This window comes from Maylandia zebra, linkage group LG18 (assembly GCF_041146795.1).
Source record: "Maylandia zebra isolate NMK-2024a linkage group LG18, Mzebra_GT3a, whole genome shotgun sequence".
Taxonomy (NCBI): Eukaryota; Metazoa; Chordata; class Actinopteri; order Cichliformes; family Cichlidae; genus Maylandia; species Maylandia zebra.
In genome coordinates, this window is record NC_135184.1 from 16,198,271 (window position 1) to 16,223,462 (window position 25,192).

Sequence of the window (25,192 nt, forward strand, 5' to 3'; positions counted from 1 at the left end):
TAAGCTATGTCTTATCACAGATTAATTTTTCAAAAATATTAATGATTTAAGCAAGGAAAGGTCTACATGTCAACACACAACTCTTTATTTCTATTAATGTCTTACTTCATTCCTACCTGATTGACATGTTTAGGAATTATGAGTGATTGGCTCACTGTAGTTGTGAAAGTTGCTACCAATCAAATTATGATATGTTAAAGTTAAAACAAAACACAACTGTTTTAGATATGATCTAATATACATTTTGTAATTATCCTTATAATTACAAAATGTTTTATGTAAGATTTAAGTTTTGTGATTTATATCTGACATCACAAAAGTGTTTTGGAATTTGAATAATGTATTTTGTAACTGCAGTACACATAATACTGATTTTGAACAATTTTGTCCAGGTTCCTTGTCACCGGGGACTCCTTCAGGACCATCGCGTTCAGTTTCAGAGTCGGTGTGTCCACGGTGAGCCAGATCACCCCCCAGGCAGCGACGTCCATCTGGGACTGTCTAGTGGACGACTTCATGGCTGTGCCTTCACCTGGAGACTGGCGGTCCATCACAGAGGGATTCCAGGAGCGCTGGAACTTTCCTCTGTGCTGTGCAGCTCTGGATGGGAAGCACGTCCAGACAAAGGCACCCCATATATCATATAGGAGACACACACATTGATATACACTAAATATTCATTTCATTTCTTTTTTGTGGTGCCCAAATTGATGCACCTGCTTGATTTTGTTTAAACAATTATTGCACACTTTCTGTAAATCCAGTAAACTTCTTTTCACTTCTCAAATATCACTGTGTGTGTCTCCTGTATGATATTTAACTGACATTTTTTATTGTAACAACCAACGATTTATACAGGAAAATAATGTCTATTAACAAGGTTGCCCAAACTTCTGCATCCCACTGTATCAGTATATTTTGTCATTAGTATAATATGAAATAAATTCTACATGTGTCAAGTTGTGTGCCAACATTTGCTGTGTAGTAGAACTGAGACATTAGTCATTATAAAAATTTATTTGAAATAATATTAAAAGTCTCAAACAGAAAAACATTAAACATAAATATATAAAATATAAGAATTTACAGAGAGACAGGAATAAAAAGGACCAGCTGCTCTCCAGAGCAGGAACAAGGCTGAGGAGGAAATGCTCCATTGGAGACTGGTGTGGACTCTTCAGGGACTCCAGGATGGCCAGCTCCACCGCCGATGGACCGTCCTGGGACCCGTCCCTCATCTGCCTCGGAGCCGTCCTCCTCTGTGGGCCTGTAAAACAGCACAAAACACAAAGAAATGAGAAGGCTGCTACTAGATTTTAATTTCAACATTGAAAAAAAAAAAAAAACAATAACAGGATATAATCAGATTGGTTGTAGATATTTAGTAAAGGTGATCACAAGGGAATCCCACCGACTAAAAAGGTATCAGTGCTTGCTGTACATATCTGTGGGTGCAGCAGCAGGAGCTCAGGGACTGGGGATGCTCTGCTGCAGAATCAGTTGGTTCTATCAATACAGTATTAAATGTTAACAGGTTGGATATAATAATCGTAGAGTAGACAGTGGTCCCTCATTTATTGCAGGGGTTCTCAGAATAACTAGCCCCTGGCCACGCACTTTATACACTGTTTTCCCCACACTCATGAACATTGGTCACAGTTCTCACAATTGATTCTCAAAGTGCAAACCTTTGTAGATTGCAAAACGTAAAAGTATTATTATGCCGCGGTTTGTCTTCATCTGCCCGCCACTTTCGTGCGCCTTTTTCCCTCACGGTGCAGGTGTCTATTTCCGAATGAGGCTCATAGTTATGGGTGTTTTTGTGCTGTTTTTTCTATTGGACGCGATGATTATCAAAACCAAACGTGATAAATTTGGCAAGCGCAGGAGACACGACACGGAGGAGATTTGTCAATCAGGCTGCAGAATGCAATGCTGTACTGTGCAATAAAAAATCAGCGAAAAAGCAAAGCAGTGACGGATGAACAGCGGGACCACTGTGTGCTGTTTATTAATAAACAATAAAATATATTCCTAAATGACAACATGCATAAAAGCAGAACGGTATTTGTACGTCAGTGGGAAAATAGCGGTGGCTTGCTAGCTTTTGTGCGGCTTCCCCGGGTCAGTGAAAACTTTCAAAAGAGAAATGAATGAACTTACCAGGTTGCCCGATCTCTTCACATATCTTCCTCCAAGCTCGGTCCTTTTTATTCCTGTCTCGGTACTGAAAGCAGCTGGTGTTGTACAGCTCCGAGTTGTTTGCTACCGCATTGATTAGCCTTCCCCTCCATTGAAGTATGAAAGGCTTTGGCTGGATCTGCCCCTTTGACCTAGGTAACAGCCACGTCACCAGGCTCCTGATTGGTTGTCGCGGCGCGATTTGACGCTGGAGTTCAGATTTTTCCAACTCGAGCGGTAGACGCGAAACGCGCGTATGCACAAAATGCAACACAAAAACTCACGCGCGTGGTTTTATTCGCGAGTCAAACGCGCCAGACGCGCTGCACTGACGCGCGTTTCACGCGTTTTGGCGTTTTCGCGACGCAAATCTGCTTCCGAATTTTCGCGGGACCCGCAATCGCGCGTCATCGCGCCTTTCCATTGACTTTACATGTAAACCTGACGCTCTATTCGCGTCCATCGCGTTCGGTGTGAACACACCGTAAGTCCGTTCCTTTGCTTTTTCTTTTCCCGCTTCTTAAAGGCGCATAAAAACAAGCTGTGTTTACTGTATTATTTATTGATTTTCTGATTATGTTCAGATGTTATGTAAGACGGTGTTCTATAAAGTCTTATCTTCCATCAGAGTTGGTGATAAACTTAATCCCCAAACTACCTTTTCTTTGCAGCAGTATCATGCACACACTGCAGCCTTAACCACACCCCTTCTCATGTTGCAGCAGATTGGGGTTTTTTCCTCGTTTTTTCCCAGAATACACCTGGAAAAGTGCAGTGACGAATGCATACTGATGGAAAATTTAGCAGTAGGTTGAGAGCATACTTTTTAAAACTATTCAGTAAAAATGCAAATTTTGGTTTATTTATTCGTTCATTTTATTAATTCCATATAAATATAGAAATATATACCTAACTTGAAATTTTGAGACAATAAATTACATTTTTGACTCGCCTCTGCCTGACAATTATTTATTTATTGAATTATTTATTTATTTAAGTGGTGGAAACAAGTAAAATGTTACATTAAAAACAGCACAATAAAGTAATTAAATAGTAAAACTGTATTTATAAAACTTATTAAAAAAGTTATAAAACTTTTTTCTTTAAAACTTTTGATAGCATGATTTTACAACAAAAAAGACAGCATGGTAAGCCAAACATAAGTAAATACACAAAAGAAATGAAGCAAAAGTTCCTCATCATTTCAAATTTAAATATGAAAAAATTAAACTTTGAAAATTATAGAAAAAATACACAAGAAGTACTGTGATAAGGCCAGTGAATAAGTTACTTTAAGAAAAAGTTTATCTTTGTGCTGAAAATACTACTGTGGTGATAATAAAATGTTCAGTTTTAGTATAAATTTGTCAAAGGTAATAGTAATAATAATTATTATTATTAATTTATTATTTAAAAAGAGTCGGTCCTCAGTCTGAAACAGGAGTTACTCGGCTTGTGACTGAACTCTGAATGCTTTGAGTCGTAACGGATGAACGAGTCGTTCGCGGACTTCCCATCCGCAGATGACAACAACAAAACAAGCACAGCTACTAGAGAGGGTGTTAGCGTAGGTAGCCACCTGAGATAAACAACTAGTGGTTTAGTCCGTGTGCTACACCATTACGGCTGGAGTTTGCCAAATTAGAACGTTATTATACTGAAGCATGCTTACTTTGTGGAACTAATTATGACTGTCAGTTATTCTACTCTGGTTTAGTATACCCAACATTAGCTGAGGGGCTTGCTAAGCTAGCTCTATGTATGCCAATCCAAAACGGGTTAGCTAGCTAGCTAGAGTGCTAGCTTTTTAGCTAGCCAGCTCGCCAAGGCGAAGCCAAGAGCGAGAAGAGGGAGATGAGCAAAGTGAGGTAAGACTAAAGACATCGTTTATTTTAAAAATCCGACATGATATCTCATTCTCATAAATTATAAATCCAAACTAATGATTGTAACTCCTCTAGTTTATGGTTCTAAATTTGTCGACGTTAGTGTTGACTATCCTGCGCTAGCTCGTTTTAGCTAATAGCCAGTTAGTCAACGGGTTATTATTGACTAGCTAGCCTGCTAGCAGCTGTTGGTGACCACTTCTTCGGTGTTTATGATGACGGACTGGAGGCCTGGAGGTTATTAACAGCGGTTGAGTGTTTTCAGTAGACATAAAAATGGCAAACATGAACCCCGGTACCGGAGTATGCCTAAAGGATTGGAGGCCCCGCAGATATACAAACCGTTAACGTTGTTAAAGACAATTAACAGACAAGCAATTCAGAAAGCAGTGTGGCTTTTAAGTTGTTTATCGTTGTAACGGCTAACATAGCGCTAACTGTTTTGTTCTATCTTCAACTTTAATTAGCGCAGCCCATTTTGCATTATTAATTTCAGAATAAACGCAAACCCGTGTGAAGAATCTACTACTTCAGGTAGTTTCAAAAGACAGATTGTGTCTTTGGTTAGAATAATATGTTGGGTCACTATCTGGTTACCAAACAACTAGCTAATAGCCCAGCCTACCGTGTAGTGACTCAGCTACCAGGCTAATTATTCGGTAGGAAACAATGCACGGGCTGTCTTTGGAAAAGTAAAATGTAGTTATATTGCCTTTTTGTTGTTGAGTTAATTTAAATGACTGTACTGCATAAGCACACTCTATAGACTCTGTAAAGTATATTGTTATAACTACTTATAACATGCGGTGTAACAGTATAATATCAGTATAATATAAATATTACTCAAGTAGTTTTGTGCTCTGAATAAATGGCACCATTACTTGTCTTCAGAATAGAATAGAATAGCCCTTTGTTGTCATTGTACATGCACAACAAAATTATGGGTGCTCCACACCAACTTTGCAGGGATAAAATATTAATGGTAAGACAGCAGGAATAAATAATAAACAGGAGAAATAAATACAATCAAGAGGAATATATAATTCAATTTAATGATTTCAGGGATGTTTTTATTGTCTGTTCTCAACTACATTTTTTGCGTTATTGTGTAATTTTGCAGGGTTGTGGTGAGTGACTAAATGAACAAGACAGGCAAGAGGGAAAAACTCTGGGAGATCAAACATGAAGTTGTATGTGTTCCAGGTCAACAATGGCAGCACACTGACATTTGATACTGACCTTGCTGTCCAAACGTAAGAAGCTGGCATTGTAATATTAATCTGAAACAGTGGTCAGTACGCCTTGCTTAGTGTGACCTAAAAAGTGTTTTCCCTCTTCTCAGTGTACAGGAGCTCAAACATGCCATCCAAGCCAAATATAAAATTGCAATTCCACATCAAGTCCTCGTTGTTAATGGAGGAGAATGTATGGCTGCAGAGAGACGGGTCTGCAGCTACAGTGCTGGCACTGTGAGTTTTTCAGTTTGTTAGGTGTTGATTTTATTTCCTTGAATATATATAATGCTCTAAACACTGTTATTTTTATCTATAGGAAACCAACCCTATATTCCTGTTCAACAAAGAGATGATCTTGTCTGACCGGGATCCAACGATCCCCAAAACCACCTTCTCAATTGAGAGTGAGATTCAGGTCAAGGTGGAGGAGTCTCTTTTGATGCCAGCTGTCTTTCACACTGTTGCCTCTCGAACACAACTTGCTCTGGTAGTTAACAACATTTTTTTAAACCTTGGCCTGAAAAAAGTTTTTGAATGTATTTGCCATGAAATGTTTTTCAACTGAATTTCTTTACAAGAAATAATAACTAATCAATCATCTGTAGAATACTCTGAAAATGTTCTAATGTTGAGTTAAATATTTGTTAATCCCTCCAGGAAATGTTTGAAGTTGCCAACAAACTTTGCTCTTTCTGTGAACGTTTGGTTCATGATGAACACCTTCAACACCAAGGCTGGGCTGCTATAATGGCGAATCTGGATGACTGCACCCTATCTTATCAGAAGTTGCTTATAAAATTCAACACAGCTTATACAAATTATCAGCATGATCTGGAGGAAATCAAAGTGAAACTTACAAAGTAAGTGTTACTGTGTAACTGTGTAATGTAAGTAAGTGTTGGTTTGCTGATCTTTTTCAATAAGTTTAAACCTAAAATGCAAAATATTGTGTTTTTATTGGTAAATAAGTCTACAGAGAATATGCTAGAGGAACCATTTTAAATAATGTAGTTATAATGTTATTTTTTTAAAACAAATAAAATAGTAAAGAAATTGAACCAGTCTCAACTCACAAGAAGGTTGATTCTGATCATCTGGATGTAGTGTTTTCAGTCGGAGAAATGTTTCGTCACTCATACAAGTGCCTTCTTCAGTCTCAGCTGACTGCAGGTTTCTCCAACCTTATAAACAGTAAATTTGCACAAAGACTGAAACTAGAATCAACCTTTTGGGATTTACTTACCTGGATGAGCATGCATCAAGACAAGTCTCAACTCATCTTTTGTTATAATTGCAGGTTAGGGACAGCAGTTTCAGTAATGGCCAAGATACCTCTGCTGGAATGTTTAACACGTCAGAGTTACAGAGAGAGCATGGAGAAGTCCAGCTCAACCCCTGCAAAGGATTCAGATGAGACGGAAGAAGAAAAATCGACTGACTCTGTGCTCTGCACAACTGAAACACAGATGCCCTCTAAGTCATCAGCATCCTTCTCCGCTTCAGGGACAGCCACTTGTGAGCCAGCTGAGGACCAGGAATCAAATGAAATGACTGACAGTGGTGGCCTGAGAGCTGCACTATTAGATGATGACACACCAGAGCTCACCAACCCGTCCGTGTTCAATGTTACATTATTAGATTGGATCAACGTCCAGGACAGGCCCAATGATGTGGAATCGGTTGTAAGGAAATGTTTTGACTCCATCAATAGGGTAAGTCATTGATCTATTTTTAAAAAGGTCTTGGTGGATTTTTAAATGTGCTGTGTTAAATTGGAATAAGAGGTTTGACTTTGATTTTGTGTCTTTCAGCTTGACCCGCGGACCATTCAGCCTTTCCTAACAGAATGTCATGACACAATTTCCAAGCTAGATAATCAAAACATGAAATCCATCAAAGGGCTTGAAGACAGGTTGTATGCTCTAGACCAAATGCTTGCAAGCTGCAAGAAGTTGGTGAATGAACAGAAAGAACTTGCTCAGGTATGCAAAGAAAAGCAGTATTAAATAGTTTTCTCTGCTTTTTGTTGTGTTATGAATTGTGCTCACATGTTTTTGCTTCCAGGGATTTTTGGCCAATCAGAAGCGGGCTGAAAACCTGAAGGATACATCTGTTCTGCCTGATTTGTGTATGAGTCACACCAACCAGCTGATGATCATGCTGAACAACCACAGAAAGCTGCTGGAAATTAAAAAGAAGTGCACCACTGCCAAACAAGAGCTAGCAAACAACCTTCAAGTCAGACTTAAGTAAAACCGGAAACCATTTCTTTTTCCATATTAATTGCTGATCCTGACTAGGGCTGTGCGATATGACCAAAATCTCATATAAGACATCTATCGTCTGATAACAACATAAATTACAAAAATTTTACATTTTCTGTAAATTCTGTGAATCTCGGGCAGCTCGACTTCCGTGAAGTGTTTCCAGCTGGGTGTCGCGTACCTGGAGTCAGGTGTTTTAATTTTAGACATAAGTTGTAGCGGCTGCCGTTTTCTTTGTGAGTGTTTATTACACAGCATGCTGCGGGGAAAAGCCTGCTCTAACGTTTGAGTCTAAGGTTTATTTTTTTAGCACCTGACGGCTCTTTTTTTACTTCTCATCTGTGAATACTCTGCATACTCTTTCACGTGATTCAGTTTATTTTGAAAAGTCTCAACAGGAGCTTGAGCTTTATTGTGAAAGGTTGTGGAAAATAAACAAGCGGACACGCGATGGTTTTACTGTTGTTGTTGCTAATGACAGCGCATAAAAACAGGCACTTGTCCGTCTGTAGTGTGGTTATATTAAATATAAGAGAAAGAGAGAACTTTAAGAAATTAATATAGCCACTACAGTGACCATCAAAATAATGAAAAAATATTGCAGTAAACAGTTTATTTTGTGACACCATGAAACAAACAATAGCATAAAATGAAATGATAGACGTTTTAATATCGTCATCCGATATATATCGTTATATCGTACAGCCCTAATCCTATGTTTAATAAATTGTACCTTGCTGTATTTAATATATGTTTAAAAAAATGTGATTATGAGAATTATGTTTTCAAATTCTAATGATTGGAATAATTTTAGATGGTGCTGCTACGTGATGCTTCATGCAGACCAGGATGCAGAGAAGCTTCAGGCTCTATTCAGACTTCTAACCGAGCTAATGGAAAGAGTGAGGGTGGTGGAGGCCCTCAGTACCGTGCCCCAGATGTACTGCTTGGCAGTCGTAGAGGTAGTCAGGAGAAAAATGTTCATGCGCCACTACAGAGAGGTCAGTACTGTTATTAGAAACTAATCATGCATTCAGATGTAGCAATTTAACAAAAACAGTCATCTCAATAAGATTTACAGAAATGACAATGTACAGTATGAAATCATATAATGAAAAATAGTATAAAGTACATAAAACCACATATATAGCCTAAAGAAAGGGTTTCTTTTAAGAAGATTCTGTGTGGGTTCCATCTGGGTATTTACACTTCCTAAAAAGTTATCTCTTTATATTAATTGGTTATTCAAAATTATAAAGATGTGAATGGTGGTCTGTCACTGTGTGTTAGCCCTGCAATGGACTGATGACCCAATCCTGAATTAAATAAGATGAGGGAAATGAATGGATGGATGGTCTTTGGGGGTTTTGTTGTGAGAATTCAGCTCTGTTTCAAGTGTGTAAGAAATAACATTATCAACACAAAGTTGCAACCATTAGGAAGCCTGTGCTAACAGGGGGAATTAAGTTACTGTAATCAGCTATGAAGTGTCTAGATGTGTCCAATTTTCTAACATCTGGCCATTTGTGGTGTGCTGTGTTGGCAGCAGCAGAAAAGAAAATAATGCCTAATTTGTGATATGTTATGACAGCTAAAGGTGTGTGACTTGTGTCTAAGCAATGTACGGTCTATGGTAAAGGTGCAAAAAGGGTGCTTAGCTCTGAGAAGGTTTGACTAATAAGACAGATTTTTGATGATTTTGATGAAACTTTCCTTTATTTGAGCTTAATTTTTTGGTCTTTATTATTTCACAGTCACAAGAAAGAATAGAAGTTAACACTTTGTGTTTTGGGAATTGCTTGAAAGATGGCTCCTCTGATTGATGTAGTTTTTGGCAAAAAATGTAACTGCTCGTTTTGACGGACGCTGCATACATATTGGCTTTTTTTGAAGAGTGCCTGCAAGCCTTCCATTAAGTTATGTCTAAATGCTCAAATCTAAATAACATTAAAACGATGTTAAGGAATGTAATCTTCTTGTGAAAATGTTTTTGAAACATAATTATTAATTTATTGCATAATCTTAATTAAATTTTTCTTAAATCTTTTCAGTGGGCCAATGCACTTGTCAAGGATGGAAAACAACTTTATGAGGCAGAGAAATTTAAACGGGAATCCTTTGGGAAACTCTTTCGTAAGTGTTTTTGAGAAACTCTGATTAAATAACACACCAATTCCACGTAAGAACAGAATTTTGACCCAGTTACTGTTTTATTTATTATTTAGGAAAGTCTTTTCTCCGAAATCGGTTGTTTAGAGGACTTGATTCATGGCCTCCAACATCATTTTGTGTAAGTTTGATTGAATTATCGTGTGTATCACTTTTTCTTTGTTAGCACTATTGTTTCACACTGTTTGACAGTCTATTTTTTTCATGGTTCTTAATTGGCTATAGACACGAAGGCCAAGAAGGTTTGATGATGAACTTCCAGACATCTCACTTGAGGACCTGCAGTACTTGAAATCTTGTTGTCCTGTTGAGGTGCAGCCTTTCCTCATGTAAGTCACTGTCTTGAATCATTAGTGGTTTTAAATATCATTAAATGGGGTTTTTTGAGAAAAAATGGAAAAACTATTCGTTAACTACCAATAGTTAACATAACTGAATTTATGGTTTGTTATCAAAATAAGCTGTTTAGTGTTCAACCAGGTCCCTGGCACTGTTTGTTGGTTTATTTAAATGCATTTATCTTTGGTTTATTTAAATAAATAAAACAATAAAGATATAAAAAGCTTTAGATATGTAAGAAACTGAATAATGAATAAATCATGGGACATGTTGTGGTTGGTCTTACTTGGGGACCAAGTATGTCATAGTTGGAGTTGTTTATAGTTCTTTATGATGGAGATTATGTGAATAATCTGAATATAGTCTGAATGTGGTCTTACAACATTTTATGCAGATTGCACTTTGAAATGCAGGCTCTCTAACGCTGTAGAGCAAAATATTTCAGTTTAAACTAGATATTAAAAAGTTAATTTAAAAAGTCAGACTATAATTAAGTGCTAATAACCAGAATCATTATAACTTGGTAAGACTATAAAGTAAAGGTCCGATATGATCATCTATAAGTAAACGATCTAAAGTATTGTTTGAGCTTTATTTTTATTTTCAGTTGCCGTCAGTTGCATTTGTCACTGCAGTGATGCATAGTTTCATGTATCACATAGTTCACAGTTTTAATTCTACTGAATTAAGGCTTTGCTCTTTATTTACCCATTACTGTGGTGATCATGGTCTCAGAACTCTGTTAATTATGCCTTTTCTTTTTCATTCGCCATGTACTCTCTTAACTAAAAGGGAACATACTTGGAGTTGATCAGCCAAACTTTGTTAACAACTGTTTAATCCTTGATTAAGTTAATCAATTCAAGAAATAAGTTTCAGCTTTAGACTCAGTTTGCTTTCTTGAACAGATTCTTGGTGTGAAAAGTGGCCTAAATTTATTCTGTTATCTCTTAATTGCATCAAATTGAAGACCTTCTAAGCAATCTTTTTAAACTGAAGAAATTCACAACATAGTTTTTACCAATATGTCCGTGTTTGTTTAGTTTAAAAAAATCTTTTTCTGCAGGCTTCCCACAGTGTGCAACTTTGAGCCCTTAAATCACCACATAGAGACACTTCACCAGCTGGTCCAAGCTGCGCAGAGCGTGGACGAGATGTCACAGACGATTACTGACCTGCTAAGTGAACAAAGGGTAATGATTTACCTTGGTTATATTACACATATATGTATTTGCTGTCCTAGTCTGAAATGAACACATAACTTAGAACAACTATCAAAAAGCAAACAATACTGAGGTGTAACTTTAGGTCAAGCATTTTCTAATTTTTTTCTTTCTTTTTTTGTAATACTGTTTAATTTCTCTTTTCGTATTAAGATTAAACTCCAACTTGAAGAATATATTTATTTATTCTTGGGTGTTTTGTTTTTTTCTCCCTAGGCATCTTGTAGTCAGAGTGCCCACAGATCAACTACATTGTCTCCTCAGTCTGAAATGCCTGCTACCACAACAGCGGTGTCGCCCAAAACTCCTTCCTCTCTCAGCCTTCAGGGCCCCAGCTGCCAACCCCTTCATGTTCCTGTCCCAGCTCCTCTAGAGGACTTATCGCCAGACAGCATTGATGCACAAACATTTGACTTTGAAACCATTGGCCATCCAAACATGGATCCAGTCCTACAGCAGGGATCCCTTGATTTAGATTCTCTGGCAGAAAGCCCTGAATCAGACTTCATGTCTGCTGTAAACGAGTTTGTGATTGAAGAGAACTTGACCTCTCCAAACCCTATCAGTGATCCTACTAGCCCTGAAATGATGGTGGAATCTTTGTATTCTTCAGTCATTAACGCTATTGATAACAAGCGAATGCAAGATACCACAATACTAGAGAGAGAGAACTCAAAGATCGCTGTTCTTCAGCAAGTTATTGAGAGGTATCGAAGTGCTGCAGAGGAGTCCCATTCCAGCTTAAGAAATGTAAAGGATGACCTGTGTCATTTACGAGGTCTAGTATTAAAAGAACAACATGACTTTGGCTTTGTTCTGCGTAGTATGAGCACAGAGGTGCACAATATTGTGGATAGCATCTGTCAGACCCATGAACAAGCGTTGAAGGAGCAGCATCAAAGTGAGCTTCTGGCCATACGGCAGGACTTTGAGAAGGAGGTAAAGACACTAACCAAGGAAAACCAAGTAAACCAGAATATTGTTAGAGATGTTCAGCGTGCAATGCTGGAGCTCGAAGGGCTTATGGAGCGCAAGGAGAAGGAACTGACTCAGCTTGAGAATGAGAGAGAGCGATGGATTCAAACGGATGGTATTCAGACTGATAAGATCACCAACCTGGAGCAGATTATCAGTGATCAAGCTGAAGAAAATAAGAAGCTTGCAGCCTCAAGAGACTCTTTGGCCACTCAGCTTGAGAATCTGCACTTTGAGATTGAACGCAGTCAGCAGAAGATCCGACAGGAGCTGGAAGTTGTTGCACAGACCAATTTAAAAGAGTTGGAGGACAGAATGAAGCATGAACACAAGGCAGAAATGGAGACACTGACCAAGGGTAACCACGAGGCTCTGGAAAATCTTGCTGTTGAAAATAGTGTTAAGTTAAGCGAGGCAGCTGATCACCATGCCACTGCTATAAAAGAGAAGGACAGTCAGGTCAAGGACTTGGAGGCTCGGATAGCTGAGCTTGCAGAACTCCGCTGCAAGTTAGAGGTGGAGTTAGCCCTCAAAGAATCAGAGACAGAAGAGTTAAAGCGCTTGTTTGAAGACTCCAGGATACAGCAGGAAGAGGCTGTCAAATCCCAAATAGAGGCGGAGACCAAAGTTCTTGGTGAAGAACTGGCAGTTGTCAAAAAAGAGCTTCAGCTAAAGAATGAAGAGTATGAAGTGGACCTAGCAGAGCTCAGGACTCTCATGAGGATTGAGAAGGACCACTGCATCTCAGAGCTTGTTGACAGACACGAAGAGGAGACTATTTTGTTGAGCAACAAGCTCTCTTCCCTGCAGCAGCAAGCCCAGGAGGCTGAGAGGAACCACGCTGAGCAGCATCGGAAACTTAAAGAGGAATTAGATCAGCAACTGGCTGCTGTCTGTGAAGAAAAAGAAAAGCAACTGAATAGTTTCCAAGAACAGGAGCAGGAGTTGAGGACTGTTATCAGCAGTTTGCAGCAAGAAAATGACCTGCTTTCGCAAAAAGTAGAGCAGGACAGACTTGCATTTGAGAAACATTTAGAGAAAGAAAAGGCCACTGAGGCTGCAGCACCAGATGTCTTTAAAGACTTAGAGCAGAAAGAGGAGATGGAGAAGAGACTCTTAGGCAAGATTAGACAACTTGAAAATGAGCTTCATGAGGTCCGGTCCTCAAAAAGGTAAATGTTTAATCCAAAACAAGTTTGCTCTTCATGTTTCTTCACATTATTTTCACAGTTACAGGTTCATCACTTGGCTGATTAATGTTTTTGTTAGAGGTATTATGATTTTGCATTTTCTGTAAGTTGTTTTTAGTTTTAAATTTGGGTTTTCAGTTTAGTTTCCACAGTTTCCTGTGCTTAGGTTAGTTTAACATTCCTTTTAGTATTAACTTTAATATTATTATTATTATTATTATTATTATTATTATTATTATTATTACATGGGTCGTTTTTTCAGAATTTAAGATGTAATAAGTTAGGAAAAGTACAGTAATAAAGTGTAATATTGAGGCCAGACATCGTAGCTTCTGGATTTCTATTATCTATTTTTATTTCAGTTAAAGTGTTTTTCATGGTTAGTTTTAAGTAGTTTAAGTTGATAACTTTGTTTGCTATGTGCCTTTCAGTGATGAAGGGTTGTCCCTGCATGCTGACGGACGTGCAGATGCTGGAGCACCTCTGTCTCTAGACTCAGCACTACAAGAGCGTCTGCAACAGGAAAGGGCCTCTCTGCAGGCACAGATGGAGCTCATGGAGAAAAAGAAGAATGAGGAGATACAGAACATCAAAACATCACTTATTGCAGAGCAACAGGTTTGTATTTGCTCTTGTTAGCTTATTTTAGGGTTCTGCTTTTGTTGATATTTGTCTTTTGTTGATATTTGAGTGCGGACCTATGCTAACATACTTGTGTGCAGTCTTCCAAAAACCCAACCGCATGTGACTGAACGTGGATGATGCTGTGCATAGGTTGAATGCCTGCTGGTTGAAAACAAGCTGGAACAGAAAAGAGAGCAACAGCGGAGTTCATAATAAACGGGGGAACTGTGGGGGAAAAAAACCATCAAAGATCATCACGCACCGACAGTCACTGCATTGGACACAGCAGAATTTATGTAACACAATTCAGCTCTCTTGTATTTTCTAACTTTGCTCCTCTCTATGTGGTCTTTAAGTCTGACGTTATTAGGCGTTTCTGGGTCCAAACTCGTCAGTGATTAAAGTCAAACAAACACTGCGGCATCACTAAGAGATGAAAAACTGTCTAAATTATTTCATCTGTAATAAAATGATTAGTGTGGCTGCTCTACCAGGTGTAACAATTAAGTTTAACATCCAGGCATCCATAAAAACAGAATTTCTGAAATTTAATGGAGTTAGAAGTTAGCAGGGAGTTAGCTCGCTAGTTTCCATTTAAATATAATATACCAGGTTCTGACTGAGAGATTTCTGAAACAAATTAAGATGTACAGCTCTGCTATCACTTCTGACATAAATGAAGACAGAAAACTAAACAGCAGTGATGTTTGTAGTGTTACTGAAGTTGAACTAGCTTGTATATAATGATGTGCTACGTGAATGCTAGCAACACAGCTATGTTAGCATAATATAAACACAGTGAATCCAGAGGATGAATGCTAACTTTTTTCCAGTCGATAAAAATTAACGCAATGGTTAGGGACAAATGTGATTGCATGGCAGGATGCTGTCAGAAGAACAACTGAGATAATCCATCCACAATATGAGGTTGGTTAATAATATACTGCTGTATGAGCTGGGCAGTAGTTACATTGTATGATTTTAAAAACTGAGCGTTAAAATGAATAGTGGTAATAAAACCTGAGAGAGAGGCCGACAGTGATCACTGCCCTTTTTTTAGGGGCTTGTCCAGATTAAATAGAAAAAGATACAAGGAATTAAAACATGTTAAAAACGCAACAGCCTTAATAAACGCAGAGTAGTTTGGACCTAGAAGCAGGGTTCATACGTCATCACTTAAAGACCAGATAGTTGGCTAAAGACCAGATAGTTGGCTGAAGACCAACAAGAGCATTACCAAGAGTAGCCCACAGACCGCTTGTTTGTGACACTGCCCCCAGGTGACAGCAAACAGCTATAACATGTAGCAAACGATCTGCAAAACTGTTCATAGACTCTGTGTATGTCGATGAATGGGAATAGTAGTAGTAGTAGCACTAACGTGTTTCCTTGGCCATAGGAGAGTGAATGCAATTAGCAGTGGCCATCTTCATTTAGTCAGTCATAAAGTGTGTTGTAAATGGAAAAAGCTGTTTGTGAAGGGGATAAGACCTAAACTAACTCAGCTGGAAGCAGCATACACACAGGAAGAAACTAGCGGCAATTTGATTACCAGAGACTTGCAGCACTGACAGGCTAAATAACCTTTAGCTGTGCAAAGAGGGGTGGATGCCTATTTAAACTACTGTCAGTTTTGAGGAGAGCAATTATTGCTGCAAACAGTGGGAGCAAAGAGATACCATTGACTGACATGACAGTGCGGGGGATGTATAAGAGGGTTACCAGTGAACCTTAGCCTAAAATGTCCACTATAGTGTCCAGCTGTCAGCTACAAGCGATGCACGGTGACCCAATTTCTTTATATATGCACAACGCTTCTTGTTTGGCAGCAAAGATTTTAGCATGGCAGGCTGCCATGGAGAAATATTAGCAGTAGAAAAAGTGCTTGTCAGTATAGCGTTATGGTAGTGTGAAATATTTTAAATACAGTTCATCCTCCCTATAGACAAAAGCCTTCAACATGCCATCAAAAGTTTCAGTGTTGACCTTACAACCCTTGTGTACTGAGTATTCAGTACTTAAGGGTCAGATCTCATCCATTTTATAAAACCTACCTTTAGTTTTCTGTCTTTTTTCCCACCTTCCTAAGTAAAAGTAGGGATGACTAATACATTGGCAACTGGATGAATGACACCGTTTACATATTACAGGTCATAAAATATTTTTCAGGATCACCTAGGGAACCAGAGTCTGGATTTTCCTCTAGGGACCAACTAGCTACAATGCTATGGACAATGAGCAGATCGCTTCATATGTGGACAGACATTTATTTTACTGTGCTATAGATTTTGTATTATTTCATTTACTGTTTACGAAAAAAAAAATTGAGGACATCTCACCTTACTTTGCTACATCTCCCTTTGTAGTTGAACCTGATGAGACTTGCAACAAACAGAATTGTTAGGAGCACATACAGTTTGATTTCTTTTGTTATTTATTGTCTGGTGTAATACATGGATGTACGATACAAAAATATCAAAATACTAGGAGTAAAAGCTAACAAAACAACTGTAACTCCCATGGCTGCATGCTGATCTGTGTCCTCAGAAATTGGCAATTAAAAATGAAATAATTAATGCTTTGATATAAATGCTCTGTTCTCACTAAAATGGTTGTTAAGCTTGTCAAAATTTTTAAAATGTTAATAATAATAATTATTAATCTTTTTATCCAGACAAATTTCAACACAGTTCTAACACGAGAGAAAATGAAAAAGGAGCAGATCATCAGTGATCTCACGGAGAAGTTGCATAAAGTTACCCAGCAGCAGGAGAAAGATAAAGGTGAGTGTGTACTGTCCACATTGAACACTGTTTTTCTTACAGTTTTGGAAATGAGACATCATGGTAGAACCTCATGAATATTCATTACTTGTCCTGTTCGCTTGTTCTCACTGCCATAATATTCATTTTTAGGCTTTTGTCAAAAATAATGTTATTTTGTGTTTGTCAGTGGTTTTTATTTATACTTTTATTCCAGCTCTGATAGAGAAACTGTCTGAGGACCGGGCTAGTGTGATGCAGGAAAAGAAACATTTGGAAGAGGAGCTCAACCGTTTCCGCAGCACTGCACTGGTGTCCTCTGCCTTCTTCAACCCTAACCCCTCAGCTCAAGATGCCTCAGAAGCCGGAGCAGCAGCAGCTAGAGCTCTGCCCGTTGCTGGGGCTTGTTCTTCTGAGCCCCTCACTGAAACTGATAGATTGGCCTCTGTGGCAGCCATTCGAGATGACGAACATGTTGATTCAGCAGTGGAAGCCAGCATGGTGACCGTCCAGTAAGCATCTACTCTAAAATAAACATTGTGTTTAGAGTCTGAAATACGTCCACGTGATTATGTGCCTGACACTATTACTGTTCATGGGGAAAGAAAAATCAGAGCAGCACACATTAGCAGCACGGTTAGGACAGGTATCCTAACCAGTTATCCTATCCTAACCTCACCTGGTTAACAACTATGTGGGCTGCATTTGGACAATGTGTTTATCCTTACTCCACACTTTATATTTCAAACAACATTTGCAAAATACGTAAGAAACCTTCTCACCTGCGCATGATCTTGTAGCCACAGTTTATAGAGAGGTCCATGTAAAAGGAATGCACAGAATTTTGGTTATTCTATACATAATAGTTTTTGTGGAATCTGTGATGCACAATGTAATGTAAGTCCAAAAGTTTGGATAAACCATCACTGGTTAAAATTTTAACAGTATATCCCCTTCAAGGTCATCTCCTGGCGTAGTGATGCATAGCTTGCAGCTCCTGCTTCACTGAGATTGCTCCCTGGATGGCCGTTCTGACCACTTTTATGTGTGCATTTTTTATTTCATCATTGAGCTCACATTTACTTTGAAAGCAGACAGTAACGTCTGCATCAAACTGGCCATACCTCACAAGGCTCATTACTATTAATGACAACCGGTGCTCAAATGACATGACAGATGAATCTGCACTATCTAAACTCAAAGTCCATAAAGTCAGGGGAATGACAGTATTCACAAGAATGTACACAGTAAAATCCTCCCATATTGTCAGGCGCAGTTGATCAGAGTAGCTCCTACAATGAACAATCCCTACAGGTGCAAGAGGGCAGGGAACAATGTAGAGCTTCACAAAAGGGCCGTAATGGAACTTGAGGACAGTTTTTGCCTTTTTATAGGTTGGGTAGTGGGATCTCTTTGACTGCACCTTGGATTAAGATTTTAGTTACAGTTTAAGTTGGACAAGGAAACTACGAGAATCTGAGTGTGTTCATTTCTGTGCATTCGCAGTGCTGCAGTACGTGGATTTTATTGCGCCAACATGTTAATCTCAAACAAATTCATAGTGAAACCTAAAAAGGTTTCCTTCATAGACAGTAAGTTTTGTTTAGATGCCGTCAAATCGATTGCGAGCCAGAGAAACAGACTTTTGTGTTGTGTTTCGAGAGCCAACTGTATAAACTAGCCAAAAATGGACGAACAGAAGAGACATTTGACAGTCCAAGGAAGGGAGGCTAGGAACCGAGAGTGTAAGTTAAAATAAATAAATAATTTTTTAAATTCTTAATATTAAGAAGCGCCAAGTGGTCACAAGTCAAAAAATGTTATGATTTATTTATTTAGTTTTACCTTTTGTATACTGCATCTTGTTAATTTTTGTTGTTGTTGTTTTTGTAGTGATACTATGATGTCAGAGGAGAAACAGCGGATAATCTTACTTGAGAGGGTAATTAGACATGCTGCATCTTTATCATTGCATCTGACTGGATAAGAGTTTGTTTGTGTAGACATGTCTGACTAATTCATTTAATATATGTTGCAGACTTTGCACATGAAGGAAGAAGAAAACAAGCGTCTCAGTCAAAGACTGGTCAGTTTATCATTTTCATTATAGGCTATGAAACAATTTCTCCACCAGGTGGCACTAGCATCAAAGAGTAGAATCCTGACCCAGGAGGCCAGCGAGCTCAGTGAATAAAAATGAGTCTTTAGGAAGAGGATCATTGAAATGTACAAGGGGTGAATTTTAGTGAAGCACAAACTTGTATACTAATACAAATGTCAAAAATGTACTTTTCTGGTGTGAAAAGATTTAGTCAATACTAATATTGCATAACTCGAAGACTGGTATAGTTTAGATTATGATATAATTCTGTCAGGTGGTAAAAGTATAAGAGTTCAAAGCCTATGTCACAGACAAATGATTTAATAATCCCCAGTGGAAGTCAGTTCTTGTTAATATTATTAATTTTGCTTTGATAACGTGAGTAATGTTGCCCTTCTCTTCTGTGTAGATGTCTCAGAGCATGTCGTCTGTGTCATCACGGCATTCAGACAAAATCGCCATCAGAGAGTAAGTGAATTTTAAAAAACGAAACACACAGGGCCTTAACATGTCCTTGCTGATGTGTGTGTGGTTTTTCTGTCATTATTGTGTACATTATTATGTATGTAGGTATAATTATACACATATGATTACCGTTAATGTATTTTCTTTTGTGTTTTCATTTTGCAATTCGGTTTCATCATCATTTGGTCTCTTTATTGGTCTTTTTTTATGTTTCAGTTTCCAGGTAGGCGATTTGGTTCTAATCATCTTGGATGAAAGGCATGACAACTACGTGCTCTTCACAGTTGGTCCCACCCTCTACTTCCTCCATTCTGAGTCTCTTACTGCACTGGACCTCAAACCAGGTCAGCTTCATCAAACCCTTTTGAGTTTAGCGTTGTGTCATTGAAATTTATTTTACACATTTCTTTTTTAATAATAAAATAAAAAGGCACGACTGATTGTTTTCTGATTTTTTATATATATATATATATATATATATATATATATATTAATCAAACATGAGAGCTTTGTGTGTTGTGTGTACATGGGTGTTAAAATAAAATGTAGTTTAATCTTTGTTCTTGCTACTGATGCTTGTTGGCTTTATTTTACACATAGAATTGGTGAACATTTTCTTAAGTTTATTTAACGATGCGATTTGTTTTCTTGTTTAGCATCAGGGACCTCAAGACGGCCGTGGGTGCTTGGAAAGGTGATGGAGAAGGAGTATTGCCAGGCAAAAAAGGTACTTAAGTACTAAAAATACTTTGTTTACATATTCGATTAACATTTAACCCTGTTTTACTTACAGTTTCAACTGTAGGCCTATAAGTGTCTTTTTTTTTTTTTTAATATATTTTTTTTAAATCAGAGTTGGATTTTTTTTAAAGTCATGTCAGTAATGTTCTTACAATTAAGTACAAAGTTTGAACCTTCATTGTTTCTTGTAATGATCTCTCTCTCCTTCTCTTCCTCTCCTTTTTCAGGCCCAAAACAGATTCAAGGTTCCTTTAGGAACCAAGTTCTACAGAGTGAAAGCTGTTCCATGGAATAGAAAAGTATAATAGCCAAGTAATGAGCTAAAATGTATATTTATATAGTTTAATTTTTGAACAGAAACATCACATAATAACTCATAACTTGAAAATCGAAAGACCTAAAAAATGGAAAGAATTAAGATCGCCATCATATGGTTTTGCATTTTATTTTAAAATCCCACCTGCTATCACTTTTTTTGTTCTTTTAAACCCAGATTTGTTATTGTGGACCAAATGCTATTAAACTTATTAGGGCAATGCCCTATACACTGTGGCATAATGCCATCTGACCTGTATGTAAACTTAAACGAAATTTGGATGTTCAATATTAGTTCTCATTATCAGCATTTGTCCTTTTGTGGAAAATACTGTCATTATCAGCATAATTAAATGAAAAATATACATTTATTATAAATGTTTATGGAGGAATGTTCATGGCATGCATATTGATATATTTTCTTTGATTTACTTATCCAGATAAATGTTGTAGTTGGAAATGTAGTTAATGCTGTTTGTTACTCACAAAACAGTATGGCCCTGTGTCAATACTGAAATGTACATTATGACTGACTAATGGAAACAGTCGTCTTTGCAATCCTTGAAATGCACTTTCAAAACAATGCTTTTGTTGATTTGAAAAGGGAAGTTAATTGAGCTGTCAGAACTAAGTAAATATATCAGCACAAACTTCTCACTATCATAGAATATTGATATGTAGAAAGGAATACTTTGTGACTGTGTTTCATTATCGGGAGACATTGTATATTACCCATCAAATCACATGTAACAATAAATTACTGTATTGTAAAAGCTAGAGTTTTGAAACAATAAAGGACTGATCCCAAATGGATTCAATAGTTTTTTTTCTTTCCTTTTCATTCTTTCCTCTGATGCAGAAATGTAACAAATACTTATGTGCACATTAATATTACAGGTGAGATATTTTATGTTTCATTGGGGAGGAGAAAGCCGACAATTATTATTTTTCACTGACACGTCATTCTAACCATTTTGTATAAAACAAAAACAGCAGAAGCTTTTAAGGCATATATAGTAAATGGCACCTATAATGATGATTTTTAAAATTTTCCTGGGGGAAATTCAGGAGTCAATGTGGAATAGCATAGTATAGTGTATTCATTTGATTTAGCATTTTTGCTTTTGTGGAAACATTAATGTTGGCACGGTGCTGCAGGAAACAGACTTCAAAAAGGCTTCAAATCGGGGCCCAAGAACGATGCGGCCCTCATGGAGAAGGAAGCCCACCAACATCACTTTCCCAGTTCACAGCGGGGAGCATAGCAGCTCTCCGCCGAGCACTCTCTACCATGTGGGTCTAGGGGTGTTTTAACAATGTTTAGCTCTATTTTCTCCATTTAGCATAAGCCTGTTGTCACATTTGGATGGCTCCTTCATAAATTGATGGTGTGATTCCTACAATTTCGGGACAGGCCTGAATGACAAAATATGCAACACAACATTCGATACCGAGGTGCCTGGCAAGCACCAACCATGTGCACTGGACAGGCTCTTAGTGTAAATGTTTACAACCCCCCACTGAGCTCAGTGCTGCTGGGAGTCACTCTCATCAGGCTGAATGGGATTTAACACTGCCATGTGTAGTCTCAAGCTAGTCTAGTCTCAAGACTTTTTTTCGTAACATTTTTGAGTTCTTATCTTTAGTAATGAATGTGAAATTTGGCTGCATGCTTAGTAAGTCATAGTGTAGTGTCTGTATTTAAATGTCACCAGTTTAATTTATTTTTATCTTTAACACACACATACATAATGAGCTTTAATGAAATGACAATTAGCAAAAATTATGTAGACTACATCTGATATATATATATATATATATATATATATATATATATATATATATATATATATATATATATACATATGTGTGTATATATGATCAACCAGGTCATTTAAATTTAATTTGATTGAATATGAAAATCTGATTTCATAATAAAAGGATTTAAATAGAAATTACTGTAGTCTGAGTTAATCAGGTAGTTCCTTCTGCAGTTTGGACAGTTACACTTTAAAAACCAATTTTAATCGAGAGGTATAACAATGAGAAAAAAATTTCTTCCAACTTGCACTTGGTTATTTAAGAAAAATAAAATTGCAAGACTTGATATTTCTTTCACATCTTTGTTAGTAAACACTGAAACTAGGTTACTGTATACGGAACATTGTAAAGAACACTAGGAAAACAGTCCCCTTGCAAAACATTAGGAACAGACTATAGCTTTTCATGCACAGGCTGAAATTGTATTTCATTTATAACTAGCATGAAAAAGTAAAAAACTTGTTAATATTCTGAAGCACTCGGAAGATTCATTACAAATATACTCAGGTAATTGTGTAAGGACAGGTATATTAATGCAGCGCTCTAATGCCATCAGCTAAAAGTCAAAGACACATTATAAATGCCTTTGTTTGCATGTCAACATATGCCAGAGGCACTAAATGAAGGTTTAGATGAGTAAATGTGAAATATCAAAATGATGTCAAAGACGACTCACAAATAATGTCTTACAGTCTGAGATCTTGCGCTTTGTTGCTGATATATTCTGTATTTGAAGATAATACACAAGTTGTATTTGATTTTCCAATATCTCTGACACTATACTAGATAGATGGTGCTGCAAATAAACAAGCATTATTTGTAGAGTAAATATATGCATGAACTTCAAATGATGGATAAATGAAAATAAATAGGAAAGCCTTAACGTAACATTTATATTTTAGAAATCTAAATGGAGCGAGTGTGTTGAAGAAGAGCCAAGAGGCATTAAGGCTGAAACTGCAAACCAAGGAGTAAATCGACTTAATGCCATCACATTTCCACCCTATTCATGCCTAAGAAAAGGGTTAGGGAAAGAGATTAGGTTATATATCTGCTGTCAGGGACTGAAGAGACCAAGTAGAGAACTTCACCTAAACAGAATGATGATCAAACAGACATGCTTTAACAGACATGCTTCATAATCTCATCCGTTATTGTCCTCTCTCTGCCTTGACTACAGGTTCAGTAGAAAATCTTAGACAGGGGCAGATTAAATGTGTGATGAAATGTCTGAGAAATATGTGAGTATGTGAGAATATAAGGATGGTTGATTTTCTACCCACATGACGAACATAATCACTATTAGTAACACATATCTACATAAATATGATAATTCAAAATTTAAACACATTTATTGGGTTCATATTGGAAATCATAACCATCTGATGGCATAGTTTTATGGATAATTACCGTTATAGAGATAATGCAGCATGTGAAAGAAAAGCTTTGAGGCTTCTCCACTCACTGGGAGGAGAGTGCGTAGGTTTAGTTGTGCATCGGAGCTGTACCCAAAAGGCAAATATGTGGAAAGTTTGGTGACAAGCATCCAGGCGTGTGGTTAACAAGATTGCATCTGGTGAGCAGAAAGTGTAGGATATAGCTTAACTATGTATTTAAAAGGCAAATTATTTTCACATTAAGTTCAATGCCATCAATAATCCTTCCAAATATAGATAGAACTATTTCATTTTCAGTAGAAAATAATTATTCAAATACCCTATAGTGCAAATCCCTTTAATTTAGTGCATGACACAGTTTTTGATTTCCTACCACAGAACAAAAACGGAGAAGAATCCAGTAAACATTAAAATCTGTTGTCTTATTTTGGTAATCTGGCTGCTTACTGACAAGTAAATAATCAATACAAATAGTTCCGAAGTGTCTGAAAATAGACAGGCGATTTAAACTGTAACTAACAGCCATGCATTTTCCAGCTGCAGTGCAGTGTTGAGGAAATGACACCAGCTTTGATGGGCTGTATAGCTTTTGAGATGAGCCTCTTTATGCCGCTTGCAGTTCCATTATGGCTTTGTTCGAAAGCTTGTTTACCTGCTGATAACATACACTGGTGGATTCAGGAGCACCGATCCAAAATCTGCTGCCAAAGTCACTCAAGTCTCATTGTACTGCAGGAGGGGAAGAATGAAATGTTTATGTGGAGGGGAATGCAAATGCTAAATGTGAAATCAAACTATGGGACCAATAAGGGATCAGAATAACTTTGCCAGGTTTTATTTTTAGCCCAGTTGCAATGCTAGCTTTGTGGAACACTCTTCACTTTAGCCTCTGTGCATCTGTGTGCTTAGGTTTTGCTCAGTGCAAAACTGCTGCTCTAATTTTACAAATAAATTAACTGTAAGTTGTTGTTGTTGTTTTTTTTTAAAAAAAGGGGAGGTTAATCTGCTTCCATCACACGACACATGACTCTGATTTAACTGAAATATCCTACCTGACTAAAGACAGCCTGAATATGTTGTTGTTTGTCTGTGATAAGGCTTAATATCAAACAGCCAGCAGATCAAAAATGGTTCATCGAATCTCATCGTTGTACATCACTTGAATATTTTTGGATTTCACTGTTAGAAAAGCTACGGTCTTGGGTCAAAGGAATAGCCCCTTGGTTTGCATATTAAAGAGGATTTACTAGACCTCTGTTAGCCATGCATCCCCATGCAGGCCAGTCTCCAGGGGGCCAGCAGGGCCCCACAGACGGGCAACTAGGGGGCCAGGTGACCCTGTCTCTGAGGTTAGCAGGAAACACTAAAGAGGGATGGGCAGGGAGCTGAGGAGCCACTGAGTGCGAGTGTGCAAGGCTGGTGATGGCAGCTGTCAATGGTTTGGAAGGAGAAGCAGACAGATTGTGCGTTCTGTTGGTGCAGCCAGTTCGCCACCTGGCAGGCT

The 25,192-nt window shown here is 37.7% G+C and overlaps 1 protein-coding gene across 2 annotated transcripts; it reads left to right on the forward strand.

Annotated features, from left to right (window-relative positions):
• Positions 1 to 3,685: 3,685 nt before the first annotated feature.
• rb1cc1 (RB1-inducible coiled-coil 1) lies at positions 3,686 to 21,283 on the forward strand. 2 transcript variants are annotated; one of them, XM_004542804.5, is made up of 23 exons: positions 3,686 to 4,049; positions 5,188 to 5,320; positions 5,410 to 5,536; positions 5,619 to 5,789; positions 5,960 to 6,162; positions 6,600 to 7,014; positions 7,114 to 7,284; positions 7,367 to 7,551; positions 8,381 to 8,567; positions 9,618 to 9,699; positions 9,792 to 9,856; positions 9,961 to 10,064; positions 11,141 to 11,267; positions 11,514 to 13,444; positions 13,894 to 14,080; positions 16,761 to 16,869; positions 17,066 to 17,360; positions 18,742 to 18,790; positions 18,887 to 18,934; positions 19,359 to 19,417; positions 19,631 to 19,758; positions 20,071 to 20,141; positions 20,383 to 21,283. In XM_004542804.5, the coding sequence occupies exons 2-23, from the start codon at positions 5,250 to 5,252 to the stop codon at positions 20,458 to 20,460; spliced, it is 4,863 nt and encodes a 1,620-aa protein (XP_004542861.3). In that variant the 5' UTR covers positions 3,686 to 4,049; positions 5,188 to 5,249; the 3' UTR covers positions 20,461 to 21,283. The 2 variants fall into 2 exon arrangements, with proteins under 2 accessions (XP_004542861.3, XP_076733280.1); XM_076877165.1 differs by lacking the exon at positions 3,686 to 4,049 and adding an exon at positions 4,583 to 4,601.
• Positions 21,284 to 25,192: the final 3,909 nt, after the last annotated feature.

Excerpts from the sequence above, each read along its gene's own strand:
- rb1cc1 (XM_004542804.5), top strand. The coding sequence starts at position 5,250 with ATGAAGTTGTATGTGTTCCAGGTCAACAATGGCAGCACACTGACATTT. Across the intron at positions 8,568-9,617 it reads TCATGCGCCACTACAGAGAG|TGGGCCAATGCACTTGTCAA; the intron begins GTCAGTACTGTT and ends AAATCTTTTCAG. Across the intron at positions 19,759-20,070 it reads TGCACTGGACCTCAAACCAG|CATCAGGGACCTCAAGACGG; the intron begins GTCAGCTTCATC and ends TTTCTTGTTTAG.